This window comes from Pithys albifrons, chromosome 1, assembly GCF_047495875.1.
Source record: "Pithys albifrons albifrons isolate INPA30051 chromosome 1, PitAlb_v1, whole genome shotgun sequence".
NCBI lineage: Eukaryota > Metazoa > Chordata > Aves > Passeriformes > Thamnophilidae > Pithys > Pithys albifrons.
Window position 1 is genome coordinate 12,304,717 of NC_092458.1, and position 24,821 is coordinate 12,329,537.

Below are 24,821 nucleotides of genomic sequence, written 5' to 3' on the forward strand. Positions count from 1 at the left end.
TGTATTTATGATCTCTAACCAGCCTGCATGTACTAAAGACTGATCTGCCATGTCAACACCACTCTGGTTACCTTGAGTAGGTTAGGATGTGATCACACTTCTGCTTTATGTGTTTTATTTCTCATCTCTGTTTTGCTGCAGTGTAACCGTGTAGCTTTTGTTTATAGATTTTAACCAACCCAACTGGAAAATATATAAGCACCATTTAAATTTAACCCTTTGTGAAGAGGCATGGGGAGTGTGACTGTGGTTCCCAAGAAACCTATATTATTACTAACCTTAATTTTCAATATGCAAAGTTGTTTTGTTCTTTAAACCAGGAGTTAGTCACAAAATATGCCTTACTCTGGTCAGTTTTACACCAGATCAAGGGAAATGCTAAGTGCTGTCAATGTTTGCTGCTGAAAGGCTTTGATCATGGTGGATTGGATGTAAATGGTGATCAAGGCTGTTGGTTAATATACTATCCCACAGTATATGAGTCTTAACATGTATTGCAGTTCCAGTGGACCAGTCCTCAAATCTTTACAGTAAGCAGTAAGTGAAAAATTCAAATGAGTACTTATATTTACCAATGACAGGAAAAATAATATTTTAATGAGAAAAATACAGTTGCTTTAATTCAAATGGAATTTCAGATCTCATTGTAGCTGATAGCTATATGTTTTATTTTGTGGCCTTTTGAATAGACAGTTTTATGGAGCAGAAAAATATCTCTAAGAAGACGGTCTTGGGGATGTTATTGTTTCATCTGCTGTGACGTAAGGCAGGAGCACACAACTCAGCATTTTCCTTCTTCAGAAGCTTACAATAATTTATTTTGACAGTATTGCCAGCCCATATAGTAGCTTAGAACTATCTGTTTCTACCTTCCTATTTTAGACAAGCGATCCTTAGCGTGAGACTGTTAATTTGGCAAAGGGCATGGGTTCACATTTGGTTTTCATAGACTGATAGATTTAAAGGCCAAAAGAGACCATTATGATCATCTAGTCTGACCTCCCACTTCAATCAGGGCACAAGCCTCATGCAATCATTAGTGCAACATGATCATGACTTCAGTGTGAGCTAGACAACAGCTTAAAAAATGTGATCAGTCCTCAGTTGCCTTCCTCTAATTTTTAGCATTATTTTTTCCAACTTAAATTCCAGTCCCTTGATCATATCATTTTATAGGCATGCAGAGTCAAAATGAAACACCATCCTTAACTGTCTTTTTCAATTACATGTCTGTGATTTCATCTACTTGGGTTTATCCCAAGATTATAATATTTATGTTGCATAGTTGTCAGACCATGCTAAATGGACAATAAGAATTCTTTTCACTTTACACTGGATGTTGTAAAAACAGTTCCAAAGCACACATGGAATATCAAGATCTTGGGCTAGGTCTGCACTGGTAAGTCAGGAAGCATTCAGCCTTGCTTTTGCTTTTTGACAGCAGTTTGCCTCTGCTCAGTTAATATGCGTGAAGCCTGTCCACGGAGCAAATGCACAGCAGCAGCTATTGTGCTCTTTAGAAAAAGCAACCCCAGTGTTTCTAAGATCAGTTTTTAGTAGATAACAATGAAAATTAGCAACTGACAAAAAAAAAGATAAAGAAAGGCATGTGCAAATGTTTAAGAAATTATGATTTACCTAGAGCATTTCCAAAAATACAATTGTAATTTGGGTCACCTAACAGAATAGCAGTAGAAGATTAAGTGGAAAGAGGGAAGCTATTTTTAATAAGGTTAATCTGCTACTCATTTTCACATCTACTCATCATAATATGAGAGCATGCTTTCTTCAGACTTAAATTCTGGCTACATTCACTCTCTCGGGAATTCTGGTCTACAGCAACTGGGTCAATTTTCCAAGATGGCCAGAGCTCCAAATCTGGCATTGTAGTTTTACGCAACTGAGGAAGTTCCAGGTGTGGATGTGAAATGAGGTTGTGGCTCTAGAAAGTGTGTGAGCAAACTTCTGCTTCTGAAATTTAAATATCCAGTCTTTTTCTGGGTTCCTCTGTATGGAGTAATGAAAAAGGACAGAGTTCAAATTCTGCTTCTGGCACCTACTATCATGTGATAGCCAAAGTGGTCTGTATTGGAATAGAATAGGGGAGAGTACTAGAGGAAGATACCGCCAAGACAAAATCTGGGTAAACATACTGCAAGAATTGATCACTTTTTATGACCTTTAAAATTTTCAAGTCAGGCCACTTTTAAGAGCTGCCATTGTATAGTGGCCTAGTGAAACTGGAAAGATTGACATTAATTCAGAAAGCAGCCACCAGGTTCTTGTTATATTGTAAAGCATTAATATAAACTGATGTTCTTCAACAGAAGTTTAATTTTGATCATTCTTGACTTAAATAAACCAAATCCCTTGCATACCAAACTGCATGGGAACAAAATTTCAGGATTTCCAGTTTGAAAATGACCCTGTCCAGGGAACTAGAGCATGAGAATGCATTAACTCCAGTTTTTCTAAGGCAACTGACTTGTTTAATAGTTATCCTCCATTTTCATGGTCAGGAAATGCAGAGGATCTCAAGAGACCTGTGTGAAGCCATAATAATATATATGGATTTACATTTATACTCATTGGATAGGAAACTTATTCTAAGATTTTGTTCTTTAACCAGGGTATATGTCCAGGAAATAGATTATTATATCCAGGATTTGCAAATATCCTGAATATAAGAATCTATATCTCTGGATCAATAAATTTCCGTTTCTGAGAAAAATACTGACTCTTCCTGTATTAATGGCCTTCGTTGAAGAGCAGGAACTTTCAGTTTTTTCAAATCACTGCAGTGTTCCATAACAGTTTTGAATAAACTTTTTCTTCTTAGTATGTATAGATCCAGAGTGTTAGTATTCATTATGTCCAATAATAGATTTTAAATAGGGTAACTCCAATCAAGAGTACACATTTTGCATTTAAGGATTGGAATATAAAATATTAGAGCATGTATAAGATTAACATAAGAAAAAGAAGTTATATAAATAAAATTTCAAGAGTATTTGCACATTTGGAACATCTTAAGGAACTACTTTTTAAAGACAAAAGTTACCTGATACTGTAACTATATACACAGTATTTTGACTTTGCATGTGAGTCTCAGCCCTACAAAGGGACATCTGACAGCGCAGCAAACGTGCCTTTACAATTAAGATTGTTCACAGTACAGCTTGTGGAAATATAACACACTGCTCAGACAGTTCAGTAAGTGTGCCCATTCTTGTTACTCTTTGGTTTAATGAGCTATAAAAATAAATGTAGTGTAGAAGGTATTTTTACAGCCAGAGATTTTGATACACAATATGCATGGCTGAGCTGGGAGGAGAATGATGAAATTATGTATTTCAAACACCATCACGCTTCTCAGGAGGGTCATATATGTAAAGCCATCAAAATTGTGTTCTTTCCTTAATGGAACAGAACTGACAGCTTCTCTGGTGCTTGCAGCATCAGCCCTGGTAAATGCCAAACTATGGATGATTCAGCAATGAAATACTGCCATCTTCATTTGCTTGAAGCCACACGCAAGAAGGAGTAGGGAGACTGCACCGCTGCAGAAAGGGAGGACAGGGAACAAAGTGTTTTAAAGCATCATAAAATATTCAGGGAGTAACAGCACCAGGAAACACACACAGACACACTAAACACGTGAGAGTTGTGGGGAGGATGGCAAAAGTCAGGTGAGTTGATGGTAGCTGCAGGGGCTGAAGTTATAGGCTAGATACATTGGAAGGAAAGTAGTAGTGTGAATAAAAGATGAGGGGGGTTGAAATTAATGAAGGCTCTGCAGAGACACTACAGCCCTTGTCAGGAGTAAAGCAAAGGGCCCACTTCTGGTATTCGTGTTCAGTTCTTCCTGGATGCCAGGGACTGCTTGGAGGACAAAGTACAATTAAAAGTCAGGGACTGTCAGCCTGTCAGGAATACTAAGCAAGTGACTAATCTCACATATTTATACAGGTGAAGAACTATAAGAAACAGTTTTCCCGAAGTCCCCAAGTATTTAAAAATTAAATATATGCCCCTGAAGATATTGACATAAATGAATGTTTACAGTCAGGACTCTTTTTAATGGCATGTTTTTTTAATATACTTAAACTATATTTACAGGATCTTTTAATTTCTGTGGAAACTTGGCAGTTTATGCAAAAAACGGACCTTTCCATCCCCATGTGCTTCCAAAAGATGAAATTTCATGCAAAACAGCAGTAACATCAGGATGTGTAGTAAAAAGCAGAGTTTGTAGCTTCAAGTTCCAAGTGCACAGCAAAGTCCTGGTCCCAAGGCAGCCAGAACAGGGAGTGCATCACATCCATCACAGACAGGCTCCTCATGTGCTTGGGTTTTCTTCCTATGGATACAGAGGGGTGAAGGGAGGCTGAAACATTTGTTGCTAGATCTCGGTTTCCCATGCAATTGCACAGAGCCAGGATGCAGCTTCATATCTGTTAGCTGGAAAGCTCTTTGTTCTCCCACCATTGAAGATATTTATGGTAGCCATAATCAATTGATAAACTCAAAGGCCACAAGTTCTCTCTTAAGAACAGTTAGCGAAGGCACAATCTGTGAGTAGATACTTCATTCTTCTGTGTATAAAGGAAGTTTTCCTTTAGATTTTTTTATTAAAGAATATAGCTCTGCTGAAGTAGGGGATTAAATCAATTATATCAACCCCCCATAGCACTGTGAATCCCAAGAAGAAAGAGGTGACCTATCTACTGGTCCTTACAAGTGCAGCTCCAAAGGGTCATATGCTCAGAGACCTCAGTTAGCAGCAGGCTTTTAAATTTAGATGTTAGACTGAGCACAGGAAATAAGGAGTCAAAAATGTTCTCAGTCAAAATAAACCACTTGTTTTGAGGAAATGTGTTTAGCTTTCATGGTCTTCTCATTACTTGCTTTTTTTTTCATCCTGACTAAAACTAATTGCTTAATCCAGTTTTCAGTAGGTCCTTAGAAACCCTGTTTTCTAGAACTCACTCTTATCTTGAACTTTTCTGCTTTCTTGTCTTGCATAGACAAATCATCTAATGTAATCAAACATGTAATGGCACATACCAAAATGAAAGTCTCATGTTCATACCTGTGTAATTAGATTTTTCAAATATTCACCTAAACATTAAATTCTCTGAAATGCTAATGCGCTTTTTTCTTTCTTTTTGACAGCAAAATTTGGAGAGTAACCTCACCAACCTTATTAAGAGAAATACTGAACTGGAAACTCTTCTGGCAAAACTCATTCAGACCTGTCAACATGTAGAAGTGAGTACTGACCTCCAGTTGAAATAGTTATAAGCCTAATTACATTCATTCCCAGCATTCAGGAACAAAATTTTAAATGAAAACAAACAAGCAAACAAGTCACAAAACCAAAACCAAGCAAGTATAGAACGGAATTAAAATAGCGGCAAACTGACTTGAAGCTTTTTCACTGATAAATGGTATTATCAATACAGGTGACCTCTTTTACATTCCTTCCAATACTGTTTTAATTACATTATGTTAATATTGGCCTCCACCACTTGACTTATTATCTGTAACATGTTTGTCTGTTTGGGTCCTCTGTTAGATAGAGTAATATTTACATGTGGAAAATTAAGGCAAAGAAATAGAAATAGGATCCACAGCTACATTTAGATTTCTGTTGACCACTCTGCTTTGTTTTGTGGGTTTTTTATTAATCAGAATTCACTATCTAAATACATACATGAACTCACAAGTCATACATGAAATCATTTATCTTGCAAAGAAGACAGATGCTTACAGGCCTTTGAGTTTCTTCACTTATATATTCCACTCTATCACAGAAAATCTTCAGCATGGAGAGATCTGAACCCCTATGTCCCCAAAATCTGGGATTTTCTAGGTGTCCCTATGGGAGCTGCTGCTGTACATGCAAATTTTAAAAAATCTTATACTAATTCAGCCATGGGAGTGGACACAGGAAGAGAAGAGAGTACAAAACAGATTTTTGTTTAGTAAACCATTCCTTTTCATGTTTTGCTATGGAATTTCTCCATAAAGCTTCTGATTTTCTGTCTTTTTTTTCAGACTAAAATTCAGTGACCTAACTAAGCCCAAAAGCAGCTTTGCTTTTAAATAGATTCAAAATCACATCTTGAAAATTTGGAGTTTGCTTAAGTACCTTAAGTCATAGAATTGTTAAGGATGGAAAATACCTCTTAAGATCACTGAGTTAACCCAGCACCGCTATATTCACTACTAAAGCACATCCCCAAGTGCCACTTAATGGCACATGCTGTGAGAAAAATGGATAGAAAAAGCTCTTCCAGAAAAACCAAAGCAAACAAAAGCAAAACAAAAAAAACCACCAAACCAGACAAACAAACAAACCCAACCAACCAAATATTCTTCCAAAGAGATCGCCATCAATTTTTGTATCTGCTCCACTTCTGTGGAGCCTCACTAATTTTATGGAGCTCAAAAAACCCATTAAAGACTATCCATAGTATCAGACATGAGGTGAATGGTTTCCTTTCTTTGTGTAGGCACCAATAACACCAGGCAGAACAACTGCAATGCCTGTAGTAGGTAATGAGAGACAGAGACAACACACATTTTCTTTGTCTGAGACTCGGAGCAAACCCCATGAAGCAGATGGGCCAGGACAGCATAAGGCCTCTTCTTCAGTGGTGGCCTATGTCCAAGATATGCTAGATTTGCAAAATTTAAAATTGCTCCTCCATCTTCTCTGAAGTTCTGCAATATATTACCAACTTAAAGGTTTAGTATTACAAAGAATCCAACTTGTTCAACTGGTAACAGATGTGCTACTGTCCCTGGAGTCCTGTTTTAGAAAATTTCTCTGTAGACGTAAAGCAATAGCAGCAAAGTTGCTAATGAATTCCTACCATGTTTTACTCATCAAATTTGTCTAATTAGCATTTAAATTAGCTAAATATTAAGAAATGAGCTTCAGTCAAAACCCTGGACCTTGGCCATGCTGGAAATCTGGCAAGTGGGTATGTTGGAGTAAACGTTAAAGATATCTCTGTTCCTCAGAGCTTTGTGAAAACTTCAGATATGGTGTGCATATCTCCAGCATCAGAGAAGCTGTGGCTTAGATAGACTTAAAAAGTCAGTACACTCTTTCTTTTTGCTTCTTCATGACAGAAGTTCATCCCAAACCAAGAATACAAATGAAGTAAACAATATATTGGCAGAAACATTAATGTTGCAAATTTAAAATTACAAAATATTAGGAAAGGAAAAGTTTCCAATGACTGTATTAGTGTTGCTGTATGAACGCACTCAAAGACTGAAGCTGAGTGGGCATTTAATTTTATATGGAATGTTTTCTTTTTCGTTTTTTGATAGAATATATTACAGCTAATGATATAAAATAGATTTTGCAACATTTTTAAACATGTGAAAACATACATAGTACAGTTTAAAACTACTGTTACATACTTTGATTTTCCTACCTAATTTGAAAAAAAATTAATGTTGATTTAGATTTTGGGCTGGTTAAAGAAAAGAAAAGAAAAGAAAAGAAAAGAAAAGAAAAGAAAAGAAAAGAAAAGAAAAGAAAAGAAAAGAAAAGCTTTCATTTTCACATATAGTTTGAATTTTGAAAAACAAGAAAGGAAATGAAATTATTAGTCCTGGTGTTAAAGTTACCAAGATTTTATTAAAGGATATATAAACTTGAAACAAGTTATGCTATTAAACATTTATTTGTAGCTATCAACAGTAACATTTCTTAAGCCTTGTCTTGTTATAAGCCAAAAACTTCAATATTACATGAAAAATGAATAAGGAATGTCTTATTTGGCTTTTGATATGGAGCAGAAGCTGATGTTTCCAAAAATGAACAACAAACAAGCTCTGTGTGTTTTGAATAAATTATTCCTTGCCAGCCAAACCAAATGTTGTCACAGAGCCACTGTTTCTCATCAACAATGTGAGCTGTCAGTGGCTTCCCAGCAACCAGCTCCACGGCAGATTAGTGATCCCCATACATCCTTCCCAGCTGTAACTTCATCCATAGCAAAGGCCAAATCCCAATCTCTCCATGTTTTAAAACTAATACCTATCCCTTTATGGAGTTCTTTTCACTTTTTTATCACACAGGCAGGCAAGGACTGATCAGTGATGGGGGTTATCTGGAAGCTGAATGCCATCCAGCCACTGGGGAGGGTGGATCTGGGGCATCCTCTCATCATAGCATCAGAGGCATGAACCTGGCCTATTTTTAGATGGAGTTTATCAGTTTATGACAGGATTTATCCTGATCTTGGGAGACTCAAGAAGTCTGCTTCCAGTCTTCCATTCCTGTGGGTGGTTCTGGTCATAACAGCAAGAAAACTTTCGTGAATAAATCAAGCCAAACTTGTATTCTTTAGTGCTTTAAGTACAGAGAGATAATATTAAACATTTTATAGTAATAATAGCAATTTAGATGCCTAAATGTCTGATTTCATGCTTAACATGAATGCATAGTCTGTGGTAATAGTTTATGGTAACAATTTTTAAAATCCCATTTTCTCAAAGGGAACCACACCCTGGAACGTGAATCCTTGAGACTACAATGGTCCTTTCTGTCCCAAATCTTTATGTTTCTTTAGGAATTCTCTGAAACACTGGGTTTAATCATCTTTCACATATATCCCTAACATGTTTTTTGTTTTACACTAATTTTTCTGTCTTTCCACTTTCCCTTCCTCTGTAATCGTGTCTGACATTTCTTGGTTTTGCGGAAACCTCAAAGGCTGTTAATCAGGAAAGTTTTGTTTTCCTTTCTTGGAGACAATGGCAGGTCTACACTCTCCTGCTTTTGGCCAGGCTGCTTTCTGCAGAGTACCCCCTCACTCAGGGCAGTGCATTGGGCTGGCTCTGGTGAGGCAGCTCTGCTCCCCACTCTGAGCAGGGAAGGAGTTGTGGCTGCCTCCACAAAGGCAGCGTAAAATGATAAACTGGTCATAGGATAACTTATAGCTCTCTTCATAAACTGAGAAAAGGGAATAGAAATGGTTGCTACTTCAATACATATTTATTTGTATTCTTAGTTTGCAGCATTCACACACACTATCTGTAGAAAAATTTTTAAGAGAGTTGAAAACTACCTTGGATAATTTTACCTTTAATTTTTCTGCAGGAGCTTTAGATAAGTCTTCCAAAAACACTGTTGTAAAATTGGGGTTGATGGGTTTAGGATATGGCAATATAGGTTAGTCCCTGGGTGGTAACATCCCTGTGGCCACACCCACCCACTGCCAGTTTTCCCTTCCTGTGGCTGTGTGCTGGAGGGGCCCCAGTGATGCCTTTAACCAACTTGCCCTCCCTGTAAGTGGTGCAGCACTGCCACCCTCCCTGCATGCCTGCCACGTACAAGGTGATGGGGGCCACATCCTGCTCTGAAGGCCAGTGCCTCCTTGCAGCTCCAGATTTAGCCACTTGAATCAGGGAAGGATATAATGCTGTAAGTGCTTAGGTTCTCACCTTGATTTTAGTGTCACGGGTTTCTCTGGCTGACACAGTGCTATGTCAGAGCAAATTTGCTTCTATGTCATAATTTCCATTCTATGAATGTGTGAGGTTTTTGCAGAGGTCTTTAAGATCATGACATTCAATGACATAAACCAAAAATTTGAACATCAGCTTCTTATTGCAGTCACTTTTTTCCTAAGCAATTTGAGGCTGTTTCTGAGGGTTTTTCTCATCTCTACTAGGAAATATACAATTAAATCTCTGTTATACAGTCAATACCATGAAGCTTCTCATCTGTTAAGCAGAAACATAATCTGAACTCAGCTGGAGGAAAAATTGGAGCAATTATCTAGGGAGGAGGGGGAAGGAAATAGGTTTTGCTCATAGACAACTTTATAACATCTGTATCTCAGTCTTTCTGTTTGTTTTGTTTTGTTTTCAATTCACCAAACGTCATAGGAAGCAAATTCTGGACACTACTGCAAAATAATTTTTGGTTTTATAAAGAACAGAAAGTATTTTCTCCTGTGTAACCCTCAAGCTGCTGTATCCTTTCCTTTCTGTATAAAGTGTAAATGCTCAGTTTCTAACTCACTTCTAAAGATCTGCTGCAGGCTAGATCTCAGCATAAAATGCCCAGCCAAAAATTGGTTTTGCATGTGTCAAAGGATGCTTTTTTATAGCCATGTTATATAATAACCAGCATAAGAAGTAGTAAATTGAAAGACCTTTTATTTCACTGGCACAGATACTCAACACTCACACATATCAGATATATTTTAGTTTAATCTATCAACAGTAGTGCAAAAATGATGAAGATAAGATGGCAGTTACCTGAAAATTTCTGCTGTTGCCATTTTATGTATGGCTGATCAAACAGAGATGAGCCAAATGATAAAATTATAAATAATGGAAATTCAAGTTTCTGGTAAGACTGCAGCTACAAGGCAACTCCTTCAAATTTCACAACAAAATGTCTCCATCCGTTTGTGCATGAGATACATGTAGCATTCCTGTTACTTGAGCCACAGCAAAATCAAAACTCAGCTGTCAACATGATTCCCTAAGGACACTTGAAAAATAAAGAGGTTTTCTGACAATAAAAAACAGTGAGTCCTCTGTTTTCACAAATTTTCTCGGTACTCACTCATTGAGATATAAGATTATTTTAGTCAAAGCTTAAGTAAACGGAGAAGCTTTCAATAGGCAAATTTAGTTGGAAAACTGATATGTAAACTTTGGTGACTGAACTGCAGCAAATGGCCTTCAGAGTCATACAAGGCTGACCACTAGTGGATTGGAATAAAGAATCTACTTTGCTGGGAATTTTTTTTTAGGAAAGGGCCAATGGGTTAGATAAGTGCTTACCATCACTGTGACATTCATGTGATAATTTGGAAAGTAGCTCCACTGAAATTTGCTTTTTGCCTCTGCCCCAATATCTTCCATTTTTGTGAGGATGTTTGCTGAGCTGCTCCATTTATTTGCTATATTTGAGTGCTAGAATTAAATGGCATATTTTGATTTCTGAAATAGAAGTAAAAATGTGACTTAAAGGAAATGGGGAATTCTCACTCTTAAGAAGAGACTAATTAGCAAACTTCATGAGGTACATAAAACCCTAAGCAGGATTTTACAGCATTTTTTTGCAATGAGAGAAGGTACAAGAAATACTTTCTGTATTAACATTACTTTGATGAAATAGATGGCATGATCTGCTTTTGAGTTCTTATTACTTTCATTCTGTATTTAATTCCACTCTCATAAAAGTTGATTTCATTCAATGGAAATCTTAGGTAAGCTTTAGTCAGAGTCTTAAATTTGTATAACATTAGAAAAGAGAATCATCAGAAATAAAAACTGACAAAACATGTTGCATGGCATATGGTGAGACGGAATATCCACTCAAGGATGTCTTAAATTGCATGCCTAGTTAGCCTTAGCCTAGTAGTCAAATACCATTTCCCTAAAGAATTAATAAATTGATTCCACAAATTGCTAATTAAAAGTATAATGGGTCCTATACATTCACAGAACTGCAGCACTTATGCATACTTTTTATGTACAGATTAGGCACGTGCTGGAATATGTTATTCCACCTAAAACCATTTTATACCTTCTGTAAATTGGAGTCATAATTATAGTAAGAGTTCACACAGATTATATCTAAACTAATAGCAGTGCTTGCCACTGCCTGTTAAGGTGGCTAGTTCCCTTTCACTCCATCTCTCCGTTTGCTTTGCATCCACACACATGTATGAATTTGGGGCTTTGTCAGACTGATATTCTTGCAAAACTTTGTCCTTAGACTAGTAAGTGGGGCTTAGTTCACTCAACCCCTGGTTAACTAATGCAACAAATAATATTTTGTGCCTGTCATCAGAGACTATAACTTCTCAGTCAAAACGTTGTCAATTTATAGAACTTTCTACCTCTGAGATGTTTATCTTTGTTCTACCTAACATAAATAGCTAAACAGCAATATAGCAGCAAGGAGCCCAAAGGCATCGGCTCTCTTCTGACTATGTTAAATACTAGGCTAAAGACCTTGGGTCCTAGATGAGAGTTTTAAGTGCTGAACTATTGGTTACAAGAGCAATGGTTTCATCTTCATTCAAGTATGGGCAGTCCTTTGTACTTCAGTAATTATTTTATAGTTTTTGTTTTTCTACCCTAAATGAAATACACCAAGTACAATATTTTGTTCAATGTGGAACAAAGGCTTAATTTTGGCAGGAAAAACAAAGTAAAACCAATAAATAAGTAAATATTGGTCAACAAAAAAGTACTTTCATTGTTTACATTCAAAGAAAGGACCAACATAAAGGACAAAATTAATGAGTGATAATAAATTAATAATAATATGACCTTTTAACTGCATTTTAAAACCCCACATCCCTTGTAGGGCTTAGTTTCACAAACAACATAATCTGGTCTTTATCCTCATTGCTGCCAAAAGTCTCCCCACCTTTGCTTCTGTCCTGCCCATTGTGTTTCTCTACCTGCTTCCCACATGTCTGTGGAACATGCACATGAGATGGGTGAGCTCAGCCCAGCCATTGCCCCACATGGCTGCACCGACTTCTGCAAAAGGAAATAAGATGGGGAAGACCTTTTCCAGTTGTGAAATCATAGTTTCTCAATAAATGCCTTTCTCCAGTGTGCTTTCCTAACATGAGAAATGTCAGCTATATTTCTAACATGATGCTGCATTTGAATTTTGTAAAAGCAGTATTTGTTTCATTGAAGCAAGCCTGGTCAGTGGGCTTTATTGATGTCAACATAATCATCTGTGGAGTAGCTCTTTATGAGAACATTCCAGATCATCTAGGTTTTTTTATGTTTTTAATGGGATTCTTATTTTATTTTAAAAATTGTGGTTGATATTTGGGGTTTTTTTCCATGAACGTTCTAGTTTGGTTTGGTTTTGTGATTAGATTGGAAATGTCACTAGAGGACTGCTGGGTGCCTTGCTGGTTAGATTCTCAACAATGTACTTCAAAGCACAGTGGGACAAAGACCTTTAAAATAATATTTTAGTAAGTAATACGATATTTCAATCTTCTAAACAAGGTTTGCTTTTAGTCAAGATTGGGGCAGATAGTCTTATCTGCCTGATCCAAAGTGTTTAAGCTATCCTGGTCTAACTGGTTCTTCATTCACAAAATTCCTAGGTAGCCAGAGTAAGTTGGAATATTTTTGCCCTGACCTTTATTTAACCTACTCTGAAACTACCTCTAAACACAGGTCTCCTGCTTAGAGATAGATGTGGAATGCAAACAAAAACAAAGCCTCTGGCACACTTGAAATGGAAGATGACCATTTCTTTTTCTTTTGCACCCTTAGGATTTGTAGAAGTTCGATTAAGGTGGCAAGCTGATTAATATCACATTATTTCCAAAGGCACAGTTTGTCGTAATAGATAAAATCAGATTTACGCTTAGACTAGAAAAAGGCTAGAAAAGTTGTAATCCAGGAGTTGCTTTTGCTGTACAGAAGACTAAAGTGAACAACCCATAATATCAAACAGGGATTTGAAAAAAAGGAAGTTTGACTACAGGACTCTCATTTAGCCCAGCCATACATAAATAGAAAGGGAAGAAACTTTCCCACAAATGTGCATTAATCATTATCCTTTGTATTTCCATTAAATATATGAAACAAGAATGATGTTAAAATATTACTTCAGTGTATTGTGGCTCGCTGAAGAAAAAGTATTCATTTTACAACATGGAGTTAAATAAACAGTCCTCTCTCTTTAGAGGAGTATGATCCTTTAGTTCGTAGAGGTACTCTAATCCCCAAAAATGTGTTCCACATCTACATGACAATGAAGAAAGTTTTCATAGAGTAAACAAGTACCAGCCAATAAATGTAGTCACTTTAGATTTTTTGATCTTTATTTATGTGTAAGAAGGAATTCAGACTCAAATCTAGAGTGAAGTATGTGGCAATAATGTAACAGTTGAGTGGAATCATTCAATTTGCTTTTCTAATGTTTTTATTTTCTTGTGAGTATGCAGTCATCCTATAGCCACCAACTCAAATGCATAAAGAAAAATTCATAGATCTTCTTTAACTGTATAGCCACCACTGCAAACAAGTCTATTTTTTTTGAGGAATTGGGACCCTTTTTAAATCATGAAACTGAAACTCAAATGCATAGCTCAATTTCCAAAGATGAGAATCTGTCTACAAACCTACTTTCTTCCATTTTGCATAATCAATGGAGGACAAGTAAATAAAAATTGTCAAAAATCTGCCAAAAGACACATGAGAATTTCCACTTGTGGACAAAATGTCCTCACCCTTAAGGAATTTCAGAGTGAAAATTCTGGTCTTGCAAGGAAAATTCTGCTGAGACACTAAAAAATATCTGTCACTTCAGTATGTTAGTTGAGGAAGTTTTTGTGGGTATAAATCCAGCCCTCTGACTCTGCCTTTGAATTAACCATAGAAGCTCCACTGTAACCTCAAATCTCTAGCCATCCTCTAGTTCTGTGATTTCCCAAACATCTGCTGGGGACTTTGAAACCACCACATTCATTTTCTTGTGACCTAAGCTGAAATTTAATTCAGGTCTCTGAAGATGAAAGCCAAGGAAGCCTCTGCAGAGAGAACACTTCCCAAAGCAGTTCTCAGCCTGTGGAGCTGGGAACAGCTGGTCTGCTCTCCCTTTTCACTTGGGAGGGCTTGTTGTTTCCAGCTCCCTGTCAGACATCTGAGGAACCCCCATTTTTCTTTTTTCACTACACCCACTTCCTGAGGCAAAGGGCAACAGTCTCTGTCCATCTGTCTGGAGAACCTGGAAAGAAACCTGAAATTTGTAAGGGTTTGCTTGGGTTTTGTCTTCAGTAAACTGTTTGAGGTCTTTGCATATTACAAAAATAGGAATAATTCCCCACAAAAGCAGAAGGTCTAGAATCAGTCTTTGCTTGCTTGTTCCTAGACAGTGTCATAGTTCTTCCTAAATTCTAACACAGCCTCCTTCAATCTTAAAACTGTTTAGTGGCATGGAAAAGAAATTTATAAAAATATACCAACAAACCACAAAGTTGGGTTCAAAGTAGTTCTGGACATGGATTTTCAAGGAATTGGTTGATGCCAAATCTAAGTGTGTTGATATCAGTGAAATTTTCTATAGAAAGATGTCCCCACATACAGCATAAATGAGACAATAGATATCTCTGAATAAGGAGTCCATGTTCATCTGGATGGAGGAAGCCCAAATTGAAGTCTACTTTCTCTAAGACTTGGAGCCTCCCACAAAGTAAGTGACATAGTCACCAGACTTTTATAGTGCAGTGCTCAGTCTCTTTTAACAAACTCCTTGGAAAGAGGGCTTGTTTTTTAATGTGGAAAAATGTGGAATGTAAAACCTCAAATATTTTCACCAGACAGAACTCGCATTCCTTGGCCAGCCCCAGCTGGAAGTTATTGTCAAGGTGGTTGTTCATCAAAGGACTCAAGCAGAAGGCAAAACCTTATTCTGGTATTTCTGTAACACCTGTACAGTGGAGCCCTGATCCATGCCTGTGGCTTGTAGGTCTGACATATGACTCCTCAGAAACATACAAGTAAATAATATTCAGTGCTAATCTCACAAATAGTCCTTTAGGGCCACAGCTGGTATCATGCACTTAAAATTAGGCATGTGCTCAATTATAAAGTTATTACTGAATTAGAGGCTTTGTAGGCTGAAAATGTGATTAAGGAGTATTTCAACTTAGGAAAAGCCACGGATTAAATGTTAGGTTTTCTTTTTTTTTCATAGAAAATTCAGCCATATCATATAATTTTGGAATATTCTTTTCATTTTTAATAAGCTTCTGCAAGCTATAAAGATGGAAATGTCTTCAAATTAAGTTTATAAAAGAGTATACTTTTCAAATTTCAAAATAAAAGAGAACTCTGCAGTTAGTCCATAAAAAATCCGAATATTTTTCCCAAGCATTTTGGGTTTTGTTTTTTTTTCGTCTAGAGCTTTCTAAGTTAAGATTCAATTAATACAATAACTAATACCAAAGCATTTAATGAAACAATATTAACTTAACCTTCCTGTAACTTTATGTTTCATGATGGTTATCCCAAAAATTAATTAACTCTGCTCAACAAAACGAGTTGGTGATGTAAGTGGTGCTAGAAGTAACACTTTGAGTGGAAGCTACTCAAAAATCCCATGAAGTGTTACCATAATTAAGTGCCAAAAGTGTTACCATAATTAAGTGCTGAAGTTGGCACTGGTGTGAGCTGAGCTCTGTATTGACACAGGAGTTACGCCCACGTGCAGTGGATGTGTTCACTGCCTCTGGCTGAGCCTGTGTAGGATTTCCCACTCTTTCATGGAATTTCAGTCCACTGGTGAAACCGAAGTAAGGGATGGGGAAACTGGTGCACTGTACAGCTTGTTGAAAACAGCTCTGCAGAGGTGCATGCCAAAGTAAGGTCCATGATGCAACTGGTGGGACCACAAGGAGAGAGGGAAATAAGAAGTACAGTTGCTGATTGTTTAATTTTTTTCAGGCTGCCTGAACTGTCAGTGGAGATTCACTGGCACTGGTAGAGGTTTTGGGTCAGCTGTTCCATGGTCTGTCTCTTCTCATGGGCTGTGGTGAGAAACTAGCCAGAGCAAACCGCTAACCTAAGGAGGGAGACAGGCACCAAAACCAGCACAGTGGAATTATTTTTCACATTTCCACCCACTGTGTGCAAAGCTCTTCAGCACTTACAGTTACATCTGACCCTTCCATAAACAAATGTATTCTCTCTTCATAATCTTGATACCTTAATTAATAACTAAGCCTGTAAACTGTGCAAACAAAGTGTAATTTTACAAAGATTTTTAAAGGATAGTCCAAAACCTTGATGAAAGCAGCCCTTTGTAAACAAGTCTCCTCTTTGCCTGGAGGACTCTGTGTATTTCACATAAGAAGGTTATTTGTAAAATTGGTCCTTGTCCAAATTCAGATATATAAGCATTTGCTTAAGCTTAATGAGCTCCATAAAGTGCTCACAGGTAAATGTGTGTTTAAACACGTTGTTGGAAGGAAAAAAAAGAATGCTGGTGCAGATCAAGGTGTTCATCAGACTGAAAAAATAACCAAAGGGTGAAATACAGTTACTTATCACCTGAAACTGTTCCATGTTATTCACCACTGACTCTTACTGGCCCAGTGGAAAAGGTGACATGGCTGTAGGAGCAATTAGCCAGGGCTGAAAGCTATTTTACCTTCTTGCCCTCTTTTAGCAAAGTGCAAATGGAAATATAACTCTGAAATTAGTCCTTTCAATTTCACTTTATTCTGGATAGGATTAGATTTTTTTGCCTTTTTCTCTGACTCTGTACACATACCTGTAAGCTAAACATACTACAGATGGAGGGAATGTACACTTTCTTGTTGTACAGAACATTGACTTTTCACTGAAAAAATCAGCCTTCTCTAGAAACAAAATATTTTCATCTGAGAACCAAAACTTTTCTATTTAAAGTTTTTTAACTTTTTTTTACTAAAGTCAACTTTTCTCATAGAAAGCTAATATTGTTGGTAAGGTTTTTCCATTAAATATAGTTTCATTGATTCATGTATTTATAGAAAACTACATGAGCACATCTATTATTTTTGATCTGATTCACTGCTGAGGCCAAGTGGGAATAATAAAGTTAATACACATGACTCGCTATTGTCACTTGAATCTTTGGTAGTTTGAACCTTTCAGGAACCAATATGTATCATTAGTTCACTGTCCTCTCCAGTAAAAGAACTTTGGATCATTAAAAGCAGCTGGAAGGAGGGAGGTTCAAGTCCCTCTAAAGTGGCAGCTTCTCACTTCCCTGTGAGTTAAGCTGTGATGCTCATTGCCCTAGAATGATGCAGATACTTAAAGTTTCCAAGGGTTGAAGTAAATTCATGTAATAAAATTCTTTTTAGGATTAGTAATGATGTATAAATTGTGTCTGGTTCAAGAGACTATGAGCTGCAAATCATTGGAGGATGAGAAAACATTCATGGGAGTCATCATACATGTTGGGACTTCTTCTTAATATGCCTTCCTAACAGATCCTGGCACTAGTAGCAGTAAGAGAGGGAATACTGCATTAGAGGGATTGTCTGATCCAGTACTTGTGCTCTCAAGTACATTAGTGTTCACTGCAGTCATTTATGGGGCTGGAAACTGTGATGTGTTAAGCGGCTCCTGAAGAGACTTCACTTCTCACTGTTGTGTGGTACAACTGACATTGCTTAATACTCACAGGACCAGGGTTTTCTCACTTGAGTTAGAAACATGTTATTATCTATTTGCAAGTCCTGCCTCTTGCAAACGAGACATTGAGTCTCAATTCAGTATTTCACAAAATGAAAGAGAGGGAACAGAAAGTAACATACAGATTATATACAAAAGGGAACACCAAAAAAAAAAAAAGCCAAACACAACATTTAAGAAATTAGAATTTTTAAATTAGAAAAGGGAAAAGAAAAATGTCAAAAAAGGTTTTGCTAATCATCTTTCACTTTGTAGGTAAATGCATCCCGCCAAGAAACCAAGCTGATGGAAGAATGTGACCAGCTCATTGAAATTATCCAGCAAAGACGACAAATAATTGGAACCAAAATCAAAGAGGGAAAGGTAAAAGCTTTTCTTTTTAAAATCACAAGCAGGTCAACACCACTTCCTCATGCTTACAGCTTTTTTGACTGCAAATACTATTAATACAAATTTGTAGAAGTCTCTTTGTAGTCTTGGGGTCCTGCGACTTTCATGTAAAAAAGAATGATATACTTGAAAATTAGTATGCTAGCCCTCAACTGTTAATTTAACATTTCTCTTACTACATGTGATTATGTCTTTTAAGGATAAAAACAGATATAGTCACAATCAGTAAATCACAATTAAATTGTGTTTACTTAATGATTCCTTCACTCTGTTATATGTCTGACAGTGTTTCCCCATAGTTTTCACTTTGACAAAATGTCACAGCATTTGGAATCCTGTCTGGCAAATATCTAAATGATTTTTTTCCTAGATAATTTCTTTATTTATTCAAATACTATTACATAAAGATTTTGTTCCAGTCATTGACATTCATGAGAATAGAAAGTCTTAAATTGTTTACAAAAAAAGATATTAAAAACATGCAAGAAATTAAATTGTTAATTTCTAGTTCCTGGTGTTCAGTGATTATTAGTGGCAAACATATTGAGCAGGAAAACCCTCTGATATTCAAGTTTCAACACATTTTGCTAGCTAACTGTTAACTCAGAAATTCATTACAGTTGAATTAATGTTTCTGTTTGCTGGGTGCATGGTGTTTACTCTAACTGCTAACCTAACTAAGTCAGATATAAACTCTTCTTGTGTGGGAAAAGCTCAGGAAAGGAGTAAAGTCAAGAGCAGGTTAAATGGTTCATGTTGCTGTCAAGATATTCAATTAACTTGAAATGGAAAACCTGTAGGCAAGGACTGACTTAAACACATTTGAAACTACAGGTTCTGTACACTGTGTGACAGAACCTGAATTTCCTCATGCTGTTAACAAAATATATTCCCTTCAAATGGAATAGATGGCCTTCATTTTTGTTTCAGCTCCGTTTCTCTATGCAGTGAGACCAGATGTGTTGCCAGTGAAGTAGAAAACTTTCCATTCATTTGGATTTGTGCTATATACATGATTGCTTTTTAAAACTCTGTTGCTTGCATGGAAGATTTATAATACAATTGACTCCAAATTTCTTTGAATACAGCTGATATCAGCATCTGACCCCATTCTTTCTTCTACTTTGTTTAGCCAAAAGTGGTACCAGTGGAGGTTCAGTAAAGATTTGGAACACTTTGACTCAAATGTTGTATATGTTGAAAGATTTCAGGGGTTCAAGAGACCCATAGAAAAAGCCACAGGAAATTCTGCCCAATGTTCATTCTTTTAAGGGTGCCGATGGTTAAGAGTCTTTCTGGCAGGTAAGACAGGGCAGACTTCTCTATAGGAGTGTAATTATGGCTACAGAGCTGGAAACACTCAGGTGTAAAGTTCGAGCTGTGTCTGCAAGGCTGCAGGTTCGGTCACACAGGTCTGAAAACCTCATGTGGCTCCATCCTTAATCTTATCTATCACCTGAAACCTATAAAATCTCACAGAGTTTGTAATAGGAAAAAAACAAGTATCAACTAGATAAGATAATTTTAGTGCAGAAGTCATTCCTACCATTGCAGAAGTGGGTGGGGAGTGGGTCAGATGAGATTGTTCCTGTTACAATTTATCATCCGTTGTCTTCTTGAAGTATAAAAAAGAATCAAGCAAGCAAAAGCATATGTCACAAATCATGTCATGCCTTCTTTTGACTGCAAAAAAATCAAATGGTATCATTTATTTCAGTCCACTATTCACTTGTTAATTAATAAGTAAAGAGATGAGCTTCTTAACACTGCTATGAACCTTTCCAGGTTAGACTGGTGTAGACCAAATTCTGATCTCTGCAAATGCAAAAGTAGAGAAAACATTATGGCATTAGTTCATCCTAGAAGCTGATCATTAGCATTATCAAAATTATGCATTCTCCACATTTTCCCTGCTTTGTTGTTGCTATCTTTAGGAGAAATACTAATGTCACAAAACATAAATTATTTGGGCAGTATCTTTTTTGTAAAGTTTTTCAAAAATGTTTATTTTCCTACTTGTTTCTGTTGTCAGATAGGTGCACTAAGATACCCTTATCTCTTCTTAGGATGCAAATATATCTGAAATTCAACTCAACAACTTCATGGCTTGTGCTCTAATTTCTGATATTGGGAACATTATCTTGATTATAATTTTGGGTTTTTCTGCCAACCCACTTGGTTGTTAATTTCCTCATTTTGCATGTAACTGGCTCTTAATGTGCCTTTCTAAATGCCTTAATTACTTAATTTCCTTCCTATTTCTTACTCCTGTTCAAACTCTGATCCTGATGTGATAACAATGGGAAGGACTCCCAGATCTTTCAGGAACTATTCTAGTTTCTGGAAGTTTTGTTAGCCAACATTGTCTCTAAATGGAGGTTTAACTGTGCCCTTTCCTAACCTTTCAGCTAATGATTACAGTCACATTTACTGTGTTTATCTCCAGCACATGTGTTTGCAGTAATAATAATCAGTTCTCCAGCACTACCGTACTTTTGTCCAGTTAAAAATATCCAACAAGAAACACCCTGTTTGACTAAAATCACATAATGAGAAGGTCAGGCATGTCTTGTTAGTAGAATTCAAGTCTTTTTCTGTTAGATTTTATTTTCAGATTATTTCTTCTTATGAAACTCACCTCAGTAATATGAAAAAAGTGATTATAAGATGCCTTTAGCACAGATCTCATCATTTTGGGGAAATGGTTATCTAAATAGCCCTTAGTTATCATGTAAGCAGAAATTACCAGGAAATGACGTTCCTTCTACTGGAAAACAGGCCAGCTGTGCTTGTTTTGGCTCTACCCTGTTGTTTTCCATGTGGAAAATATTCAGGCAGAAAGGCTGTGCCTGTCACTTACTGAAAATGTTACATAGCTAGATGGAGTTCACCACAAAGCTTGTGTGAAAGAAGCTCTTGTCACTGAAGACATTCATCTTAACTCCTCCTTTGCCAAACTTTGCCTCCGATGTGTAAATACATGATAGATGCCTTAGAGACATGGCTGCTTTCTTATGTTTCCACTCAAGGTGGTGAGGTTGAGAAAACTGGCTCAGCAGATCGCAAACTGCAAACAGTGCATTGAGCGCTCGACATCCCTCATCTCTCAGGCTGAGCAGTCGCTGAAGGAGAATGATCATGCTCGCTTCCTGCAAACAGCTAAAAATATCACTGAAAGGTAAGGACGTTCCTCTCAATAAAAAGCAAATCCTCATTTGAAAGTAGCTGGATTGTCATAGTTGCTGTAGTCTTGTCACACCACAGATGTGGTCAAAGGCAGAGGAATAATTGACGCATTCCCCTAAAACACTGCTTTGTGCTGCACCAGAGTGGGAAGAACCTTACTGTAACGCTAAATCAAAACTTGCCCTTGAGGAGCAGTCAAAAAAGGGTGCAAAATAAGATTTAGAACAGTTAACACCATGCACAAATGAAAGAGATAGATTAGTTGCCAAGCAGATGTCTGGTGCTAAACACACTAAAAAAAAATGGGTTTCTGGAGGCTGAAATTCCTATTCCATGAAAAATGCTGAGATTGAGAAAGAAGTCAGGCAGTAAGTACATCCCTTATCAGAATCGTCTTAATGGATACATAGTTTTCACAAAATAGCAAGACACAAAGTAGTGAAATGTGTAACCTGTGCGGTGCATCTTTGAAGAGATGGAAATTAAGCAGTCTGGGTGTCTGGAATTCACATCAGTTATTGTGTTGAATTCCTTGTTGAAGGGACTTTCTACTGCTTTTGGACTCCTGACTCCTCTTCAGCATGCCAGATATATCAAGGACCCAAAGACATGGACAGTGCTATCAGAAAATTTGGTCTGGTTTTCAGTGCAATGCTGTGAATGCTGAAACATTCCCACTGAATTTCAGCAGTATTTTCTGACTAAAAAAATTTCTGTTTGAATTATCAGCTGTTTATCAATCAATCAAAAAATATGAGAAAATAATATAAAAACAAGGAGAATATATTTGGACAACAAGGAAGAAAGCCATCAAAAGTACACTCATTGATTCAGCTATTTTTTTATTTCTCGGTTCGTATTATATCTTCACATTTTCCAGATAATTTTCCCTGAATCCAAAGCATGAATTTCCCTGCTCCTATTGGGTATTTTTTAAGTCTATCACTTACTCTGATGTGCTGTGTGATTCTTCAGCAAAGCTAATTAATCAATTTATAAATAAGCCAGCAACATTGAATTGCTCATTACAGGTTCAAAGAACTGAAAATCTGTTGAAAAAGGTAAGGCCATGCAAGGCAGTGGGTATGTGTGGTCTGTCACTTAGGCCCTGGTTTGTATTCTCTCACCAAACTGCACTGTGGCATCCTAGTTGAAGCTAGTAGTAAAACTACCATGAGTACCAAATCCTGAAGGTGGAGGTCTATCCTTTTTTCAGTATTCAGCAGAACCAGCAGTAGATCAAAAACCTGTGCAGACACAAAGCTTTGTAACTGACTGTGAGGGAATAATCAGAGAAGTTCCATTTTGAACTTGTAAAACATGAACAGTTGCATCATAAATACAGTCACAGGAGAGACACTGGGAGAGCAGAAATGACAAATGTGCCCAATCAAACAATTCTTGTCTATCACAGACTGCTCTCTGTAATGAGATGGCTGTGAACATCCTGAAAATCAGAGAATCATTTCAAGGAGTGAATGAAACCAAGGGTAAAAAAACAAGTGATTGCAGAGAAATTGCAAATGCAAAAAGAAACTAAGTCAGACTAATAAATTATTCCTCACAAGTAACATTCTTAGTTATCATCTGGTGAGCAACATTTTGTTTGCTTTTAGGTTGCTCATGTAACAGTCTCACCAGGGCTCTGAGCTCTAGCAGTTAAAGCAGTCTCCTGAAATCATGCTTGTTGCATTTCTTCATCCATATATTTCAAAGTAATTGCTGTATAATGCTCTCTGTTGTAAGCACAACAGGTAACTATGCAAGCAAAGTCATTGCACATACTCTGATGATTTGGGTCGTGCATTATTTACAGTGGGTGAAATGCATTTATCCTGGAAAAACCCTCTCCTACCAAGTACGGTGTCAGATAGAGCAGGTGGAATTACATGACGAAATTCAGTCCTCTGAACCTGTTATGGTGGCATGGTGTCTGAAACTGTGAATTGCTGAGCTCCCCAAAAACTGATTGTAACACATGTTATCCCAGAGTACTCTTTGCATAGCTCCAAACAACAGTCTAAAAAGGCCTAGTGATATTGTCTTCTATATAATAAATACGTGCTTTGTGGAGGTGTTCAGAGAAGCTCTTAGAGACCTGCTTGGTTTATTGGCAAGGCCATTTTTAATTTTGTAGAGGTGAGTGTCACCATGAGTTTAACCTAACACAGGCCCTACAAGAAATGCATGGGGGGGGTTTCCCTACTAGGTGTAAAAACAGCATATTCTAACTGCAGATGAACTCCTAGCGGTTGGAGAGGTGGGGAAAAAGAAAAGTGAAAAAGCTGAGGGAATTTTTCCCTCTAAATACATGGGGCAACAGGCACTTCAGCTGGCCTCCCTAAAATAATCTGTCCTAGGAGCTGCTTAAAACTAATCTCTACAACCACAGTTGCAAGAGAAACTGTTGAAAACTGTGTAACAAGAATTATTAAGAACCCTCCTAGCTAAATTTCTGAAATCTGCTGAAGACAGTGAGAGGTACAGATAAGTTTTTGACTTTCCTATCTGTATTTTCCTAAAATACTGAACAAAAAATATATGAAAAAGTAGTCCTTACAAAACATTTGTCCTGGAGCCATTTCGGTTCTGTCTACAGAAAAAAATACTCTAATTTGGGAAAATTGTAATCGAAGCAGTCAAAATATTTTATCTGACACGGATCATGAATGACAAATAACAGACATGCATGGTGTGCATGGTTGTCTGTTTACCTCCAAACTGAAGCAATTAACCAGTTTCTTATGAGTTTTAGTGATCTCTTTGCTTAAATCAACTGAACTTTCTGTAAACACATCCATAATCCAGCTCTCCAGAAACACTCATGTTGAGGTACCAGGCTGAAGGATATGAAAAATCCTTTCTGATGGCAGTTTTGTTGTGAAAGTTCATCTCTTTATATTAGTATAGCAGGACAGAGAAAATGCGGATGTAGCTCCTGAAACGAGGTAGGCAAGGAAACTTTTTCAGTTTTGGAGGAAATGTAAGTATGCACACATGCTTTGCAGGGAAAAGCCTTTCTA

At 37.0% G+C, this 24,821-nt stretch overlaps 1 protein-coding gene across 4 annotated transcripts in view; it reads left to right on the plus strand.

Annotated features, from left to right (window-relative positions):
* Window positions 1-24,821, plus strand: part of MID1 (midline 1) — a 253,424-nt gene that overhangs the window by 195,717 nt on the left and 32,886 nt on the right. For all 4 annotated transcript variants that reach the window (XM_071562967.1, XM_071563103.1, XM_071563196.1 and 1 more), the window contains 3 exons: window positions 5,176-5,271; window positions 18,478-18,585; window positions 21,642-21,790. In XM_071562967.1, coding sequence (XP_071419068.1) covers window positions 5,176-5,271; window positions 18,478-18,585; window positions 21,642-21,790 — 353 coding nt within the window. The remainder of the gene's footprint in view (window positions 1-5,175; window positions 5,272-18,477; window positions 18,586-21,641; window positions 21,791-24,821) is intronic.